The sequence below is a fragment of the Leuresthes tenuis genome, unplaced genomic scaffold (assembly GCF_036924035.1).
Source record: "Leuresthes tenuis unplaced genomic scaffold, fLeuTen1.0.hap1 SCAF_4, whole genome shotgun sequence".
Taxonomy (NCBI): domain Eukaryota; kingdom Metazoa; phylum Chordata; class Actinopteri; order Atheriniformes; family Atherinopsidae; genus Leuresthes; species Leuresthes tenuis.
This window is the reverse complement of record NW_027325358.1, coordinates 33,823,465-33,841,478: the sequence shown is the minus strand read 5'-3', so window position 1 is coordinate 33,841,478 and position 18,014 is coordinate 33,823,465. Positions and strand designations below refer to the sequence as shown.

At 38.2% G+C, this 18,014-nt stretch overlaps 1 protein-coding gene across 1 annotated transcript in view; it reads left to right on the top strand.

The window, feature by feature from the left end:
• Positions 1 to 647: 647 nt before the first annotated feature.
• LOC140304775 (voltage-gated delayed rectifier potassium channel KCNH1-like) overlaps positions 648 to 18,014 on the top strand; it is a 78,169-nt gene continuing 60,802 nt past the window's right edge. The window contains exons 1-5 of the mRNA XM_072383544.1: positions 648 to 904; positions 6,338 to 6,461; positions 6,563 to 6,669; positions 6,864 to 6,992; positions 8,391 to 8,509. Of these exons, the coding sequence (XP_072239645.1) occupies positions 832 to 904; positions 6,338 to 6,461; positions 6,563 to 6,669; positions 6,864 to 6,992; positions 8,391 to 8,509 (552 nt within the window). The 5' untranslated portion in view covers positions 648 to 831. The remainder of the gene's footprint in view (positions 905 to 6,337; positions 6,462 to 6,562; positions 6,670 to 6,863; positions 6,993 to 8,390; positions 8,510 to 18,014) is intronic.

Here is an 18,014-nt window from a genome sequence, read left to right as displayed (position 1 = left end):
TACTAGCTTCAGCACGGTACACATTTCCCCAGGACTAATTAATTATGACTGCTTCGTGAAAAAGGTAATGTATATAGTTCTGTCTAAAAAAGGAAAATATCATAGGAAACAGGACTATAACACTAATGAAACTGACACAATTTGTTTTTATTTTCACCATTTTATTTGATTGATTGTCAGTATCACATAAGAGACAAAACAACCACAAAAAGATGCAAGTCAGCTACAGAAAGGTCTGCAACATACAAAACTGGAGGCAAAGGACGACTGCAAATCGTTTAAGATCAACTTGTGTGTGTGTGTGTGTGTGGGGGGGGGGGGGTGTTGTTGTTTTACATATTCAGGCTCAGGTGCCTGCTGTTTCAATTTTCTTCAAACATAAAAACAAGTCATCAAATATTTGTATTTGACTTAAAAACGTACAGTTTAAACTCATTGTCTGTGTTTTGATAATAATCTATGCAGAAAAATGTCCCTTCGAGGATTGATAATATTATTGAACTGAATTGAATTGAAATACATTGAATTAAATTCGATTTTTGGGTGGACCCACCCTTTAACAGTCAGTCTAGTGATGTCATCACTTTATGTACCAAGATGTCTCTCCAGCTCTCACTCTCTCTTTCCACTCAGTGTCAGTGAAGCTCGCTCTGTCACAGCCAGTCTCTCTATGGCTCATCTCCGAGCTCGTGCTGCAACCATCTGCCGAAAGTGAGCCTGCTGAGAGAGAGTGAGAGAACACGAGCACTTCTCTGCTCACGGGGCTCGCGCATCCTCAGATATGTGAAGGCTGTGAAACGTCTTTGCCACTCACACCAGGAGCACGGCAGGATGGCTGGAGGACGGCGGGGTCTTGTGGCCCCCCAGAACACGTTCCTGGAGAACATCGTCCGCCGGTCTAACGGTAAGATGCGGTCCTGTCGGGTCAAACGGCAGTTTCAGTTCGTTGATCGTGGGAAATGGGACGTTGTCCTGGTGGGGTGTTTTGCCACGCGACATTTCCACTGTGTTCTTTTCAGAAAAACCTGTACAGGTGCTGCTCATTACGGAAAACTAGCGGTGTCATTTTGTGTGTTAGCTTAAACAGGCTGTCTGTCGGTGAAGGAAAATGAGACTGTGGGTTGAGAGAGTTTTCTGAAGACCGTAAACTTAACACAATTGTTTCAGTTTTGTATTATTGTTACTACTGTTATTGTTATTGATAGTATTAATACTTAGAAATATTTACATGTTAATAGAAAAAACAGGACAAAGTTGTCTTCACTCATATCAATAGAAAAATAAATGGCAACTCTTCACAATGGCATAGCAGTTGTCAGCTGTTGGAAATTTTGACATCAATCTTTCACTTCTTCAAAACATTTTATTTGAAAATAATTATTCTTTAAATCCAGACATAAATTATTCTGCTCTATAAAGACCATACTTCTATAATTTTTTTTTTGCAGGTAAACACAAGATTTCCCAGATTTCTATTGGAACAGTGTTACTTTATAACTGTCATATTCAAATGGTGAAGACGTTTGTCTATATACAGAGTTATGCAAGGAGTTTGTTCAAATTCATGACAGCATAGAACTGCAAAATCCAAGCAGGTAATTCACATTCAAGTCCCACATATGTACTACACAAATACTGCATTCAAATTTTATGACAAAAGACATTCTTTTCACCATCTCAATGAGAATTATGTTTTTGACATTCATTTAAAACACGAGTTAATTAGTTAATTATTTAACATTAGTTTTAAAAAGGAGTATATTTAAAGAAGTGTATTATAAAACTCTATGTAGTCTAACCAGTGTGATAAACCACGTAAATGATAGATCTGTTTCTCAGACTTGATTCTGTATTTTATATTTTCTGAAATATATTTGTCAGTCAGTCCACTGTCGTTCAGACTGAAATATCTTAACAATTGACAGACAGTTCTGTTCCCCTGAGGATGTATTTTTAAGGCAGACAGATTATTACCTCCTTACATATGTATTTCTTCCAAACATGATTTTGTCAGTTATAAGCATGTTGTACATTTTAGACAGTATGAGGAACTAGATCAGTTGTGGTCTGGCTGTGGTGTCGTTGACTGCTGAAAAATGTTTTAGCATGACACACTGCTACTGAGTTTAATTAATACCAGTTGATTATGAGGTATATTCCAGAGAGCTACCGGAGGCCCAGGGCTGCCTTCTTGTTACACCATCAATATGAAAATTTATTGTCATGGTGGAGTGAGGAGGAGGGTCGCAGATTCCTCAAAATTATTTGATTTCATCCTCAGTAATCCGTAATCCGTTAGTAATTTTAAAGTTCTTTTGAATAATCGACTGCACACTGTAATTTATTTTCTGCCTCAGGGAATATCGGTGGTGAAAGTTCTCATCAAAACTATGTTAGTAATTGTCATAATGGCATTAGACAAACAAACACATACTATAACAGGCAAAGTTTAAACATGTGACAGATAAAAAACAGAAGCTGGATCAGTAAATCTAACTTTGTTTTTTTGTTTCAGTTTGGTTTGTTTGTTGTAACTGTGTTGTGTATTTGGGTTTTTTCATTTTGAGAACAAATCTCCATAAGGGACCTTACATTACATTCTGTCATGTATTCTGAATAAGAGCAGTCTTGCAGTTAAAATCCTTGGGGGCTTTCTGGAGCAGCCGTTCAGCTCCAGCTTGAGTTTGAAAAATGGACGTGATGGAAACAAAACAGTACTGATACACATTAAACAGTGAAGTTCCCTGTGTATCAGTGACATTCTCTTTCTAATGTTTAGTTTTTTTTTTTTAATTTTTGTAGGGGAAAGGTTATCAAGATCACAGCTGTTAGTGGTTTTGTATTAGCCTGCACTGTGATGTGAGGTGTTTGTTAAAATCATAAAAGTAGACCATTGTGTGGGCGTTCATTAGTCTGTACAGGTATGGGCTGAGGGCATGGATTAATGTTTCCCACCACCACTTTATTTAGACTATATATTTTGAAAGGCTTATCCACTTGAATAAAAAGTAATTGTATAAAAAAAACTGCTATAAAACAGAAAGGATAAAAAATATGATTAACCACGTTTTAGAAGGTGGTGACTCTGATCAGAAAACATCTATTGGTTTTTGAGCTATGCTTTTCCACCCAGAGTTCACTCGGTAAAGATTTAAAAAAAGAATAACTGTGTTTCATACCATACTGATACCAGAACAATACCTGATTACTGTCTGTAACAAAGAATGTTTGTCTTCAAAAGCTGGTTAATGCCAAGTCTCCTCTGCTAACATTCCAGTTGTCAGCCTTATGAATATGTCTTCTGATCTTATCTTATGTTATCTTATATCTTATGATAATAAACTGGAGTGGTCTGCCAACATAGAAACAGTGTACAGGAGGGGCTACAGTTGTCTCTTCTTCCTGAGACGGCTCAGGTCCTTCAATATCTGTAGTGATATGATATGCATATTTTATCACACCATCATTGAGAGTGCACTGTTTTATGCTGTTATCTGCTGGGGGAGTTGCACAACAGACAAAAACTGTCGGCCCCTGGACAAACTGGTGAAAAAGGCCGGTTCTGTAGAAGGCAGAAGGCTAGGCCCTCTCAGTGCTGTGGTGGAGCAATGGATGAGGAAGAAATTATATTCTGTTTTGGAGAATAATAAACATCCTCTCCACAGAGGAGTAGCTGCAGTGAGAGGCTCATCTCACTGTGCTGCAGGACTGAGAGGTTCAGGAGGTCCTTTGTCCCCACAGCCATAAGGCTTTTTAACAGTGACTGCTGACATGTTCTTCTCAAATTTATTTCGTTAGTCATTTAATATCAGTGTTAGTCATTTTGCTTTAAAAAAGTAGTTACTTAGAGTTACAAATCACTTCTCCCAAAAAGTGATTGAGTTAGTAACTCAGTTACCTCATTGTAAGAGTAATTAGTTACTCAGCAAAGTAACTGACATTATTTTTCCTGTTCTATACGCTATTAACCTGTTGATGACCCGAAAAATTGAGCAGAGTGGCTCCATCTCCGTCATTGGCTGCATTTGAGCTTGGGGTTGGGTTAGCAGCAGCTGCAACAAGTTCCATGTTAGCATGTCTTGATATGCAGTGCTTCATAAGATTCGAGTTGCTTGAGGCAGACGTGGGCATAGCGTGCATGTTACATAAACATTCTTGCTTTTAATTTCAATGAGCCAGAACGAGTACTTCCAGTTTGAGAACGCTAGCTTGGGAATTAACTACTAAGAGTGACAGTGAATCTGGTGCTTATTGGATGAACATCGGTAGAAGATGACCTTCACAGTCGTAATTGTTCCAAGCAGCTGCTCTTATGGTGACTAGAAGATAAGTTAAAAACAACTTTTCAGTCTTTCTTTGCTTAAGCAAAACAGACGTTCACACATAAATTCTAACAATTTCCTGATTTACAATAAGATAAATAATTGTGAGGAGGATATAAAAATGAAAAAAACAAACATCAGATGGGATGGGATTCAATTTACTGAAGGCATTAAAATGGACTGAACTACCTCTTTGAAATGAATATTAAATGTTTTTCAGGAACTGCCTGAACAACTTTTTAGTTACATTTTCTAATGCAGTGTGTCATATCCAGCATGGTAAAGAGGTCAAAATAAACCTACCTAAGTCCTTGAATGTAAAGCGCACCCATTATCGACTTTTCTGGTCGATAATGGGTTTTTCTTATAATTTACCAGAATACTCTGCCCAGACTAATAAAATATGTCTCAAAGAATCAACTGTTCTTGTGTGTGTGTGATTTTATATTTAATGGTACTACATTAAATAATGTGGTTGGTTTGATAAAAATCAATTTGATCTCATAGCTTAATAACGAAATCATGAAATTACGATCACAGCAACAAAACCCAACAAATCAAATCAATACATGTAAATCACTTTGAGTTAAGTAGTTTGATGCTTATTGTGACTATGGTAAGCATATGTGTGTGTGCCTGGCCACATTCTCTGACAGAGTGATGGGCTGTTCTCTTATCTGGCCATTTAGGATAGTCTGATTGTTGGTGATCTTGGCTTGGAGGCACCATGGTTCAGATAACAAATTCAGTATTTACTGTCCAGTTTTTTACTGTGCACTTCGTAGGAAACCTGTTTCTCCTTTGCTGTTTGTAACAGTAGGGCTAAGTTGTTGTTTTTTTTTGGTCTCAAGATATACTTTATTTTCCCCTTGGGGAAATTTGTCTTGGTCTGTTGTTTATTAAGTCAGCTGATAGTCTCTGTGTGTGGTTACAGGTGCTGAAACTTGCTTAATTAGATGCTTGGTTAGAGATGTAAACTTGGATTCTGAAGACTCACAGGCAGGTGTACTTTGTTGCTTATGTAAGAGCATCTGTTGTGTCTAACTCAGATCTCTGATTAAAGAGCAGGAAAAAGGCTGAGCTGCTCCTCACCTCACAGTGTCAAAGAAAAATAAGAATGGGAACAAATAGAGGATGCTGAGGTTTTTTTTCGCCACCTGTACTGAAGAGTTCTGAAGGTACAATCAGGGAATGGCTGAAGGAAAGGTGCAACTATTGACTGATTAAACGTTCAGTTTAATTGCACAAATCAGCGGTTAATTTTTCAGTATAAAGTTGAAGTAAGTATCAGTAATTTATAAGTATAAATCCAGCTCCTGATCATGCTTTCATTGAGTGTGTAGAGAGAGAGAGGTGGCTGATGTCAGCATCTTAGACAAAAAGAGTCTTAATCAAAGTGCTGCATGCATTGTCACAGTAAACAATTAGATTTTACCATTCTAAATAGTAGATAAATACAAAAGATTAATGAATATGTTGGCAGTTAGTTAAGTTGTCTAGTGTGTCAAATCTCGGCAATTTTGAAATTAATTCAAATGAAGACTGATTTGAACCACAAACCTACAAAGACATCATGGGTTTTCTTGATTCAGCCCTTCTGTTGACTGTAAATACAATTCAATGCTTCTTTTTGATTCTATCCATGCATTATGGGTTGATAATGAAAATAAGATCATGACATTATATCATGGATTTAACTCCAATGATAAACTCCAACAATTAGGGGACTAATCAATTTCAAAATAAGTTTAAGCCAGTTTTAAGCAAAAATGGAAACAGAAATGAGTGATTTCACTGTCTGACATGTGGATGCTTTGTTATTCCTTTGTTATTCCTTTCATGTTATTGAAGTGCAATATGCACGGTTCTGGTGTGTTCATTGGACAAAAAACAAACTAAAAAAAAGCATTTTAAAAGGGCATTGTGGGCTTTTGAAAGCTGTGAAGAATTTTTACTGTATACTTTACTTTGAGCAAAACATGAGCAGATTCTAACTCTTTGTTTTCTGTGGTCAGACACAAATTTTGTGCTAGGAAATGCTCAGATTGTGGACTGGCCAATCGTCTACAGCAATGATGGCTTCTGCAAACTGTCTGGTTACCATCGAGCTGAGGTCATGCAAAAGAGCAGCACCTGCAGGTGCAACTACACACCATTGTTGAATTTGTGAGAGCTAATGATTCTCCAGAAAGTACTGTATGTACTGTATCAATGCTGCAAGGACTTTTTTTCTTCTGCAGCTTCATGTACGGAGAGCTGACAGACAAGGAGACAAGTGAGAAGGTTCGACAGGCCTTTGAGAACTATGAGATGAACTCGTTTGAGATTCTGATGTACAAGAAAAACAGTGAGTACCGTGTCTAGTCTGCATCAAAAGTGTTTCTTTGACCTGACTCATCTAAAACCCAAACAGCCATTTTTTTGTCCTTACCTGGAAGACATCATGCTGACTGTTAGCTGCCTGTCATCTTTTTGAACCCGTTCAAATACTACAACTTAGATAGTCTGTAGGAACTGATTTCCTTCCTTTTTATGCTGCAGGGATGCCAGTTTGGTTTTTTTTAAAGATTGCTCCAATCAGGAACGAGCAGGACAAAGTCGTCCTGTTCCTCTGCAGTTTTAGTGATATCACAGCCTTCAAACAACCAATAGAAGATGACTCATCAAAAGGTGAGTCATTGCCATGAATACAGGGTAGTGCACTCTATTATCCAGTTACAGACTGTGTTAATTTCTGAGAGGAACTGTGTAAGGATTTGATTTAAGATAAAGAGTTCTGTACAACTCATTTAGATGTTCAATCTCCCAAGGCTGGATTGTTTAATATGTTTGCAATGTCAGCACACACTTCTGAAAAACGCAGATGCACAGATTTTTATTAAGTAAGCAATCGACAATCAGAAAATATCAGTTGTTGAGTGTGAAATGAATGTCTTCCTTGTATTCTGAGATATACCTGATATGTACAGATATACTGAGATATGTAATTATGTGAGGATTAGATTTTTTTGTCACAAAATATCTTTAGATTTTAGGATTTCCATAAAATATTAAGATGTTATCACAGATGTTTCAAGGGGACATCCACTCTTCAATCCCAAAGGGGTGACAAAAATAGAGGCCATCCTACAGGGTCACATTATTGGGAACTGTAATTCAGTGTGGACACTGCCTTCGTGCTTCATTTAACCTAAATATAGACTTGCATTCTTCCTAGTCTTCTTCCTGACAAGTGTGAGCAAAACCAGAGTAAAACTTGTGTTAAATGTAGTTCTCAAATCAAACAAGGTGAGGACACATAATCACTTACATGAAATAGTAGATTAGAATAGAAGAGAATTCAACTTTATTGTCATTGCACATGTCACAAGTACAAAGCAACGAAATGCAGTTTGCATCCACCCAGAAGTGCTTTAGCAAAAATATAAATATATATATTCCGAATGTACAGTAAAGTTGTTGTGAATATGTTATAACTGTAAGTAAAAGTATATACTGGCTATGAATGTACAGACTATGAACAGGTTATAAATATGAAGGGGTATAAACAGACTATAAAAAAAAAGATTATAAGTATGGGAAAGGATTTATGAACAGGAGTAGATTATCTATACAGTATATACAGTAGTCCATGTGTTATTGGTGTGTGTATGGAGATGCAGGTCCATCGTTGTTGTTCAGATGTCAGGAAGCAGAGTTCAGGAGTGTGACAGCTGTGGGGAAGAAGCTGCTCCGATACCTAGTGGTCTTAGTCCAGAGGCTCCTGTTTCGCCTCCCAGAGGGAAGGAGGGTGAAGAGTCTGTGTGCTGGGTGATTGGAATCTTTGATGACTTGTGGTAATAGTAGGTTTGTGGTATTATCAGGCGAAGCAGGGTGCTTGAGACATCTCTTTCCCCATCATTACTTTCCAGTTCTTACTAAAAAAAATGACTAAATTAACTCAGCTAATTCCTCACACTATGAAGGAGCAGAGGTTATTATTCGAGCTTCATCCATTATTTATTCATCCATATGTGATGTTTTTGAAGTTTTTAATCCCATGATTCATTCTTCTGATTTCATTTACAGGGTGGGGTAAATTTGCCCGTCTGACTCGTGCGTTGACAAGCAGCCGTGGAGTTCTTCAGCAGCTTGCCCCAGCTGTTCAGAAAGGAGAGAATGTTCACAAACATTCACGGCTGGCTGAGGTAAGACCATTCTTTTCTTACGAGGCACTTCTGTATTTATTATTTTAAGAATAATGGTATGGACATAATGTCAGTAAAATCATTGAATGCTTTTAGGAAGCAAGGATGACATAATTGATATCCTTAGCTATTTCCTCTGTATCTGTACTGTGCCCTTAAGTTGTATAAAGAGTTGAATATTTAGATGCGTGTAAAAGCAATTATCTGTCTTCATATGATGAAGACATTATAGATAGATGGGGGAGAACATCAGGTGGTTGTCCAGTCAGAAGGTCAGTAGTTCAATCTCCAGCCCAACCATGTATCAATGTTGATTTGGGCAACAGGCTCCACCATCCATTACCCTTGATGTCCTTATGTGTATGATACAGAGAAAACAGTGCTGGATGTATAGAATAAGGAAAGCTGTGTAAATGTGTGTGTGTGTATGAATCCAACATTAAAAGAGCAGAACTATAAGGACCCACAGATTACATTGTTTTCTTTGGAGTAACAAAAGTTGTTATTTTCCTTTCCAGCTTTCATGCGACCTTTTGCAGTGGCAGACATATGATGCCCTTTTTTAGTATGAACTGTATTGTGTGTGTCTGCTGTTTAAAGTCTGGATCAGTCCATGTAAGGCTGATGGTGAACTCTAAAGAAGCAGCTAGATGTTTCTAAATGCTGGTCAGCCCTCCTGCTCTTTTCTGATATGAATCATGTATTTGAATTCAGTTGTAGGTTATGAATTATGAATGACAGCAAATCTCATAAGAATACTGGAAAAAGCAACTCACTGGTAAAATCAGGGGCATTAAATACAGTATGACAAGAAATGGTGAGTGAGAAGAGGTTCTCTTAAATTGATTTCTTTGAGTTGATTGATATTATACCAGCAGCATCAATAGCTGAAAGCACCTCTGACACCTCGGGCTGGGTACCGAACTTCGGTTCTCTTAAGGCACCGACCGAAATGCTTCGGTAGTACCAAGTATCAAAACACGCCTCGTCTTTCGGTGCCAAGTTTCGGTACCCAGAGATTAATCACGTGATCAAGAACTGATCATGCTACCCTCGATTGGCTGTATTAATGTTACACTTTGCCAATGTAGGAAAATGTGGTTACGCCCACAGACGGGGTTCACGTGTATCTGCGTTGGGAACTGTAGTTATGTGCATGTGTCGACGAACCGGTTAAACAATGCCACCGAGGTCAAAAGCGTGGCTCAATTTCACCAAGATTGATGCCAATAGTGCGGGATGCAATATATGCCAAAAAGTAATCGCTGCTAAGGCCAGCAACACGACTAATTGAATTAATTATTTGACCGTGCACAAAAACAATTTAAGAGCAGAAAGTTGCTCCATGTTTTACTGCAAGAAGGTCGGACCGCGACCATCCTCCCCTAAGCATTTAAGTCAGCCTGTGGACGCTACAGAGCCTGAGCGGCATAATTCAAAATTTCCACCACTGGACTCCGTTTCATCTAAGAGTACCGAGGATGGCGCAGTGTGTGGGATTTTAACAGGTAAATTAACGTTCAGCAAAATCCGGCTGTAATCTTAATGTTACTGCAACTTAATACTACAGAAAGCAGTAAGCATGTTGATGTTTCTGAAGAAAAACTGTGAAGTGAAAAGTATCCTCAGTATGTAGGATGGTGTTAGACACCAACCTGTCACTTGTTTGCAACTGTTTTGCACTGGAAATTATTTGCTGTTAAATTTCTTCTGCAAGAAAACTGCTTGGATTGGAAAATAACCTGAAAAATAAAGCTGTTATGTGTAATGTAATTTCCTTTTTGTTAGAATTGATATTATGAAATTGGTATCGAAAAAAGTATCGCTCACGAACCAGTGTTGAAGTGAAGGTATCGGTATTGGTACCGGTTTAGAATTTTTTTTATTGATACCCATACATAATAACATAATCACAACAAATTTGTCTCCCTTTGTTGTTTGGTGTGAGGTAGAGGACGAGGGGTACATTTATTAATTCCAACAACCACTACACTTATAGAAATGTAGATTTTTATTTTGTGCAGCAACAAGGTTACACATCAGTTTAAAAGAGGTTCACAAAGCTGGTGAACTTTCTCTGCCATTCTAATCTACCAACATGAGTGCTGAGTAAACACTCTTGAGTCTCTGATTTTATTTCAACATGCTCAGAGTCATTACGTTCTCTTAATCAGATTATATAAAATAATATGTTTTGTTTATATACCTCCAAAGTGTCTGTTTCTTTTTGCAAACAGAAAAATATCAGTATTTAATGCTTGATCTTGCTCTCAGACAACAGTCAAACTCAGTAATAGTACTGGATTGTATCTCATACAACAGTCATACTCAGTAAAGATACAGGATTGTATTGAATTTTGGGAAGAACCAGGCTCTTTTGGCTTAGGAACACAAGAGAAAATACATACATATAACACAGCATACAAGGAATTACCAAAGACTTGTTGTGGTATTGTGATATTCTTTTTAGTGATAACGTTCTGTGCATACGTCTTCTGTTGCTGATGTTACCTGAGAACACACCGACCTCAGTCAGGACATACAGTATGTGGTGTGGATATGATATCAATTATCTCCCATACTTTCTAGTCCACAAGACTATTCCAAGTACTTTTATACTACAAGCCACATTTAAACACACACACACACACACTCATACAACACATCTTTATCTCTCTGTAAAAACGTTTACAAGGTACACGGTGCTTTTTCTTTTCTCTATCACACACATTCATACACCAATGGACACATTGATAGGCAATGTGGGGTTCAGTGTCTTGCTCAAGGACACTTCGACATGTGGTCCAGGAAAGCCGGGGCTCGATCACAAACCCTCTGATTGACAGACTACTACTGCTCTTCCCTTGTAGCCATCTCTATCGTTTCATCCTCTCTCCAAGTTTGTGTCTGAATAACCCCAGGCCTCCCTCCCTCCCTCTGCTTAGTGTACAGTCTCAAGGTGAAATTTGTAAGAACAATGAACTTAGCCATGGTTAGGTTTGTCAATGAAACTAATGACAGTTACAGAAGTTCATTTTCTTGCTACATTTTTCATTTAGTTGTAACTCTGCAATCCACTAATTGTGAGAATACTTATTCTGTTTCCCTTTATTATTGTGAGAATGCTGTAAAGCAAATTTTGGTGTTTCTAACTTTTATACTGTTTAAACTATTCCAACTTTTATTCAATTGTTCCTGTCATTCAAATGAATGGAAAGTGCTTTCAGCTCTTCCAAAACGTCTTCCTCTTTCCAACCTAACTACTTCTGCATACTTTCAGCTAGAGACACCATTCAAACTGTAAACGGGTCACAAGAGTTCAGCTATTACCAAATGGTGCAGCTTTTTCAAATATTAAGCCAATTTTGAAATATGACAGTTTCAAAAACATGAAAAAATTTAAACTCTTTCTCCTCTTTTCAACCTAACTACATCTGCATACTTTTACCAATTTCAACTATTTTGGCCTCAAAATGTTTAGCTCTTTCAGGAGATTCTGCATTTGACTTTTGGTGTTTCTAACTTTTATACATTTTAAAATATTTAACATTTTATTCAAATATTATGCAAATTTCAACTCTTTCTCCTCTTTTCAACTTAACTACTTCTACATACTTTTAGCTAGAGACATCATTCAAATTTTAAGCCAAAATTAAGCCAATTTTGAAATATGACAGTTTCAAAAACATGAAAAATAATCGGCCCTTTCATCAAATCTTCCGCTTTTCCAATAGGTTTAAATCATTCCACTATTGTTATTTAAACTTCAAATTCCTTCAACCAAGACTAAAGCAACGGGTTTTTCAGCAACCTGAAGTTTTTCTGCTTTTTAAGCATTGTCAGCTATCCCCATTAAGCTTATCAGCATTCTCACTGCTGTCTAGCAGAAACAGCTTTTTTCTAGTTTTTCTTTATTCTTAGTTCTTCCGTACGTTTTTTGTCCTTTAACTACTTCTGCATACTTTCACCAATTTTGGTCTCAAAACGTTCAGCTAGTCAAGGAGATTTATGCTTTATCTTTTGGTATTTCTGACTTTTATACTTTTTAGAATAATACTTGGGTTTTATGAATGAGGAGCTAGCAGAGTGGCACACTGATCATTTTCAGCGTTTTCTGATATTCAAACAAATTCCTCATCATGCAACTTTCATACAGTTTAACTTACAGAAACAAATTATACCTTAAAATTGTCCTCTTTCAGCCAATGTAACTACTAAAGAGCTCACATTTCCAGAATTTCAGCTATCAGCCTTTAAGCGAGCGCAACCTTTCAAATTCTCTCACTAACTCCAATGGAGAGTTTGGTATGTTTGGTATGCTGTTTAAAAATCTTTCACTCCATTGAAATAAAAACTACATTACCGCGTTCCTCTAACCCTTCTGGTTCTTACGGTCTTCAAATGATTTTCCTTGCTCTAACAGTTTTCTCACAGGAGGTCATAGTACCCATTCAGCCATTTCTGCTGGTTCTCCTGGGAGGGAGCTCATTAAGCCGCAGTTGCTTACACATAACTATAAGGACATCTCTCTTCCACTCCCTGCTACATATTACACATCAGCCATTTTAACTATTACTCACTTGACCTTTTACCTTCTTTATAGAATATTGTGCTAATTAAGAATCCAACAAATGCAACTTTTCTTTTGGTACTTTGGCATCTTCAGCTGTCTTCATTACTTCAACCTATTTCATTCCAGCCCATTGTCTCTTTTCTCCAGTTTTCTGCCTTCATCTAGCTCCAGCTCCTTTTAAAAATACCTTTAAGGCCTTTTGAAACTTTCTGCTACATTTTCACATATTTCTGCATTTTTTTCTCTTCTTTCTGCTCAATTTTCACTTTTGGTTTTGTGTTTCCCTTCTTTTCTTCTTCTCAATGTTGTTTTTAACCCTTCACCTTTTACTGCTGAGACCTCTGCATTTTTTTCAACTCTTTCATCAATTCTTCAGTTCTTCCAATAGCTTGAAATCATTCCATTGTTGTCTTTTAACATTCAAAGTCCTTCAACCCTTCATTTCCATCATTCAGAAAGTTGTTTTTTTTTACTAAAATTTAACTTTTCTTTTGCTACTTTGGCATCTTCAGGTGTCTGCATTACTTTGATCTGATACTTTGATAAAATTCAAAGCCCATTCAATTCCAGTCCATTGTTCAAATCAGCTGCTTTGAATTAAACCATTTCTTTCTCTCTTCTGTGTGTTTCTGTTTCCTATTTAACATCGGTGTTCTGGTTATCCATTTAACCTTTAACATTTTTCATGAACTGTTCATCTCTGTGGTGAAATAGTCTACAGCTCACACGTCTGCACTTTTAAAATTCAATTTAAGGTTCCAATTAGCCTGACATATACATTTCATTTCACCCTTTTAGAATGATTTATCAAGATTTCAAGACTTTTCACTTTTTTTCATTCTGCTGAAAATCCTTTGTTGTTTTTGACCCTTCAGCTTTTCTTTGCTGACACTTCTGCCATTTTTCAGACATTTAAACAGTTCTGCCTTTTTTCAATCACCTTCAAATCGTTTCACAATTTTTTTTTTCTTCAATTTCAAATTCCTTCAACCAATACGTTAACAACAGTTTTTATTGCTAAAATTTTCACTATTTTCAGCTTTTTTAGCATGGTCAGCGAACACCATTCAGCTCATAAGCATTCTCACTGCTGTTTTGCAGGAACAGCTTTTTATCTAGTTTGATAGATTCTCTATGGGGTTCAGATCAGTCGAGTTTGCCGGCCAGTCAAGCACGGTAACAACATGGTCATTGAACCAGAATTTGGTACCTTTGGCATTGTGGACAGGTGCCAAGTCCTGCTGAAAAATTAAATCAGAAGCTCCATAAAGCTTGTCAACAGAAGGAAGCATGAAGTGCTCTAAAATTTCCTGATAGATGGCTACTTTGACTGTGGACTTCAGAAGTCCCAATGGACCAACACCAGCAGATAACATGGTCCCCAAATCATCACCGACTGTGGAAACTTCACACTGGACTTCAAGCAGCGTGGATTCTGTGCCTCTCCACTCTACCTCGAGGACCTTGATTTCCAAATGATATGCAAAATTTACTTTCATCTGAAAAGAGGACTTTGGACCACTGAGCAACAGTCCAGTGTTTTTTCTCCTTATCCCAGGTAAGACGCTTCTCGTGTTGTCACTGGTTCAGGAGTGGCTTGACATGCGGAATGCGACATTTGTAGCCCATGTCTAGGATTCATCTGTGCGTAGTGGCTCTTGATTCGCTGACTCCAACCTCAGTCCACTCCTTGTGAAGCTCCCCCAAATTCTTGAATGGATTTTGCTTGACAATTCACTCAAGGCCGTGGTTATCCCTGTTGCTTGTGCACCTTTTCCTACCACACTTTTTCCTTCCACTCAACTTTTTATGAATATGCTTGCATACAGCACTGGTGAACAACCAGCTTCTTTAGCAATGACCTTTTGTGGCTTACCCTGCTTGTGGAGGGTGTCAGTGACTGTCTTTTGGACACCTGTCCCATCAGCAATCTTCCCCATGATTGCGTAGCCTATCGACCCAGACTGAGAAACCATTCAAAGGCACAGGAAACCTTTGCAGGTGCTCTGAGTTAATTAGCTGATTAGGGTGTGACACCGTGAGTTTCCAATATTCAGCCTTTTCACAATTTTCTAATTTTATGACTCACTGAATTTTGGGTGGACTGCACGGTGGTTAGCACCGTCACCTCACAGCGAGAGGGTTCGGGGTTCAACTCCCGGCTGGGGCCTTTCTGTGTGGAGTTTGCATGTTCTCCCTGTGTATGCGTGGGTTCTCTCCGGGTACTCCGGCTTCCTCCAACTTTCCAAAAACATGCATGTTAGGTTAATTGGTGTCTCTAAAATTGTCCTTAGGAGTGAGTGTGTGTGTGTGTGTGTTTTTTTGTCTCTGTGTGGCCCCGTGATGGCCTGGCGACCAGTCCAGGTTGTACCCCGCCTCTTGCCCAATGACTGTTGGGATAGGCTCCAGCCCCCCTGCGACCTGACCGACGGATTAAGCGGGTACAGAAAATGCATGAATGGATGGATGAATTTTGGGTTTTCATTATCTGTAAGCCATAATCATCAAAATTACAAGAAATCAAGGCTTGGAATATTTCACTCTATGTGTAACAAATCTATAAAATATGAGTTTCACTTTCTGCAATGAGTGACAAAAAATATTGATTTCACAATATCTTTTTCACAATATTCAGGTTTTTGGAGCTGTACTAGTAGAGAAAGCTAATGACTAACAAAAGCAGGTGTGGTATTTTCCAAACTGAATCCAGGTGTGCAAACAGGGCTGTAATTAGATTGACTAAGACAACCCAAGCAATGGACTAAGGAAATGACACAAGCACACTGATCACAAAAACAAAGATGTCTTGCCAGCTTTTTCTTATACAGTATACTGAAATGAAAATAAATGACATTTTAATTACTTTTGGTAAAATGGTAAATGCACTATACTTATGTCGCTCTTTTCTAGTCTAGTGGCGCTCAAAGCGCTTTTACACGACAAGCCATATTCACCCATTCATACACATACTTCTTTTCCTGCTGAGCTATAACTTTTATAACACATACTGTATTATCAGTTTAATAAGATATAAGATATGGTATATTTGATTTTATTACAAAGGCTGAATTTATCAATCAATCAAACTTAATTTATAAAGCACTTTTCATACATTAAAAACACAGCACAAAGTGCTTTATATGTTTAAAAGCAGCCCCCATCCTGCACCACCACGCCCCACCCCAGCATATACACACACACAGACAGACACATGCACACATACAACTGAAATCAACTTAGAAACGTGTGGCTGAATACAGAGAAGCCAGGTCAAGAAACACCATCACTGAGCTATAACTTTTATAACACATACTGTATTATCAGTTTAATAAGATATAAGATATGGTATATTTGATTTTATTACAAAGGCTGAATTTATCAATCAATCAAACTTAATTTATAAAGCACTTTTCATACATTAAAAACACAGCACAAAGTGCTTTATATGTTTAAAAGCAGCCCCCATCCTGCACCACCACGCCCCACCCCAGCATATACACACACACAGACAGACACATGCACACATACAACTGAAATCAACTTAGAAACGTGTGGCTGAATACAGAGAAGCCAGGTCAAGAAACACCATCACAGGAGGCCATCTGCACTGGGTGCTACTCACGACCCACAACCAGAACGACCCGGGCATGCTATAGGCCAGTGGTTCTCAAGCTTTTTGAGTCGCGACCCCCAATTTAACATGCATTGCTGTACGCGACCCCCACCCCCACACACACACGCCACTAAACAACGCCCGATCAATACGCCTTATACGTCGCATTTACATAATCAGACAAGCACTTCTGATATGAACTCACTTCAGCTATTAGTTTCTTTATCATTTAACACGTTGGGATTTTTGGAAAAACATGAAGTAGCATCAAGAGGCTAACTTTCCGAGTAACAGACCGACAGTGGTCGCAACATCCCATCATTTTGTGGTTAAAATGTACCTAAACAAATAACGAAAACTTTATTTTCTTTTTAATGAAATAAAACGATAACCGCGCGTGCTAAACTTTAACAAAATACAGTAGAAAAACAGCCCATGCTTAATTTTAAACACCTATGTTTCTGAGAGCTTAAACATGGCTTTATGTTAGACACGCGAAGATCACTCTAAACTCTGAGGAGTCGTGATCGCTACAGCTGCGAGACGGATGAGACTCTCCGCGATCGTGTGAGCCTTTTTCGATTGGGCCACTAGATATGCCAGCTCTCTGCGCTGAAAAAAAATCAATTGGTTTATGAATTAAGCTGCTGTGTTTTGACTCTAAATGTCTCTTAAGTTTTACCGACTTCAAGCTCTCGTGTGCCAGCACCTCAGAGCAAATGACACATTGTGGGTAGTCAACGCTGTTTTTTTGTTGTGCGGGAAAAGCCATATTTAAAAAAGTCGTGCTGATACTTACGGAGCCTCCAACCTTTATCAGCCGCCGGTGTCGACCCGGTAAATGCCCTTCTTTTCTTTGGTGGTGGTTCTGGTGGCTGATCTTGGGACCCCTGCTGCTGCTGACTGTCTGGAACACTTTTTCTTTTAAGCCATCGCTCCATTTTTACAGCTAGCAAAGTTGCTGCAGATGAGGCTAAAATAACAACAACGCCTGTTTTTTTTAAAAAAAAAAAATCTTTTTCTTCGTTCTCCCCCCACCACTTCACCACAGAGTGCTTCACTAACCAGAACAGCACAGCACGGATCAGAATCGCATACAAATGCTGCGTTGATACAATTAATTTTGGACAAACAATGAAGCAGAAAACAACTCTCTGTTTGAAATTATGTAATTTAATATGAATGTAACAACGCTTACTTTTATAATGTTTAAGTAGCCTAATGTTTAAGTTTACGTTCTGCGATTTCAGACTGTCTATGAACGCTTTCTGCAGCCGCCGCTCCTGCCGACAGCAGACCGAGGAGAAAAAAATGTCTTT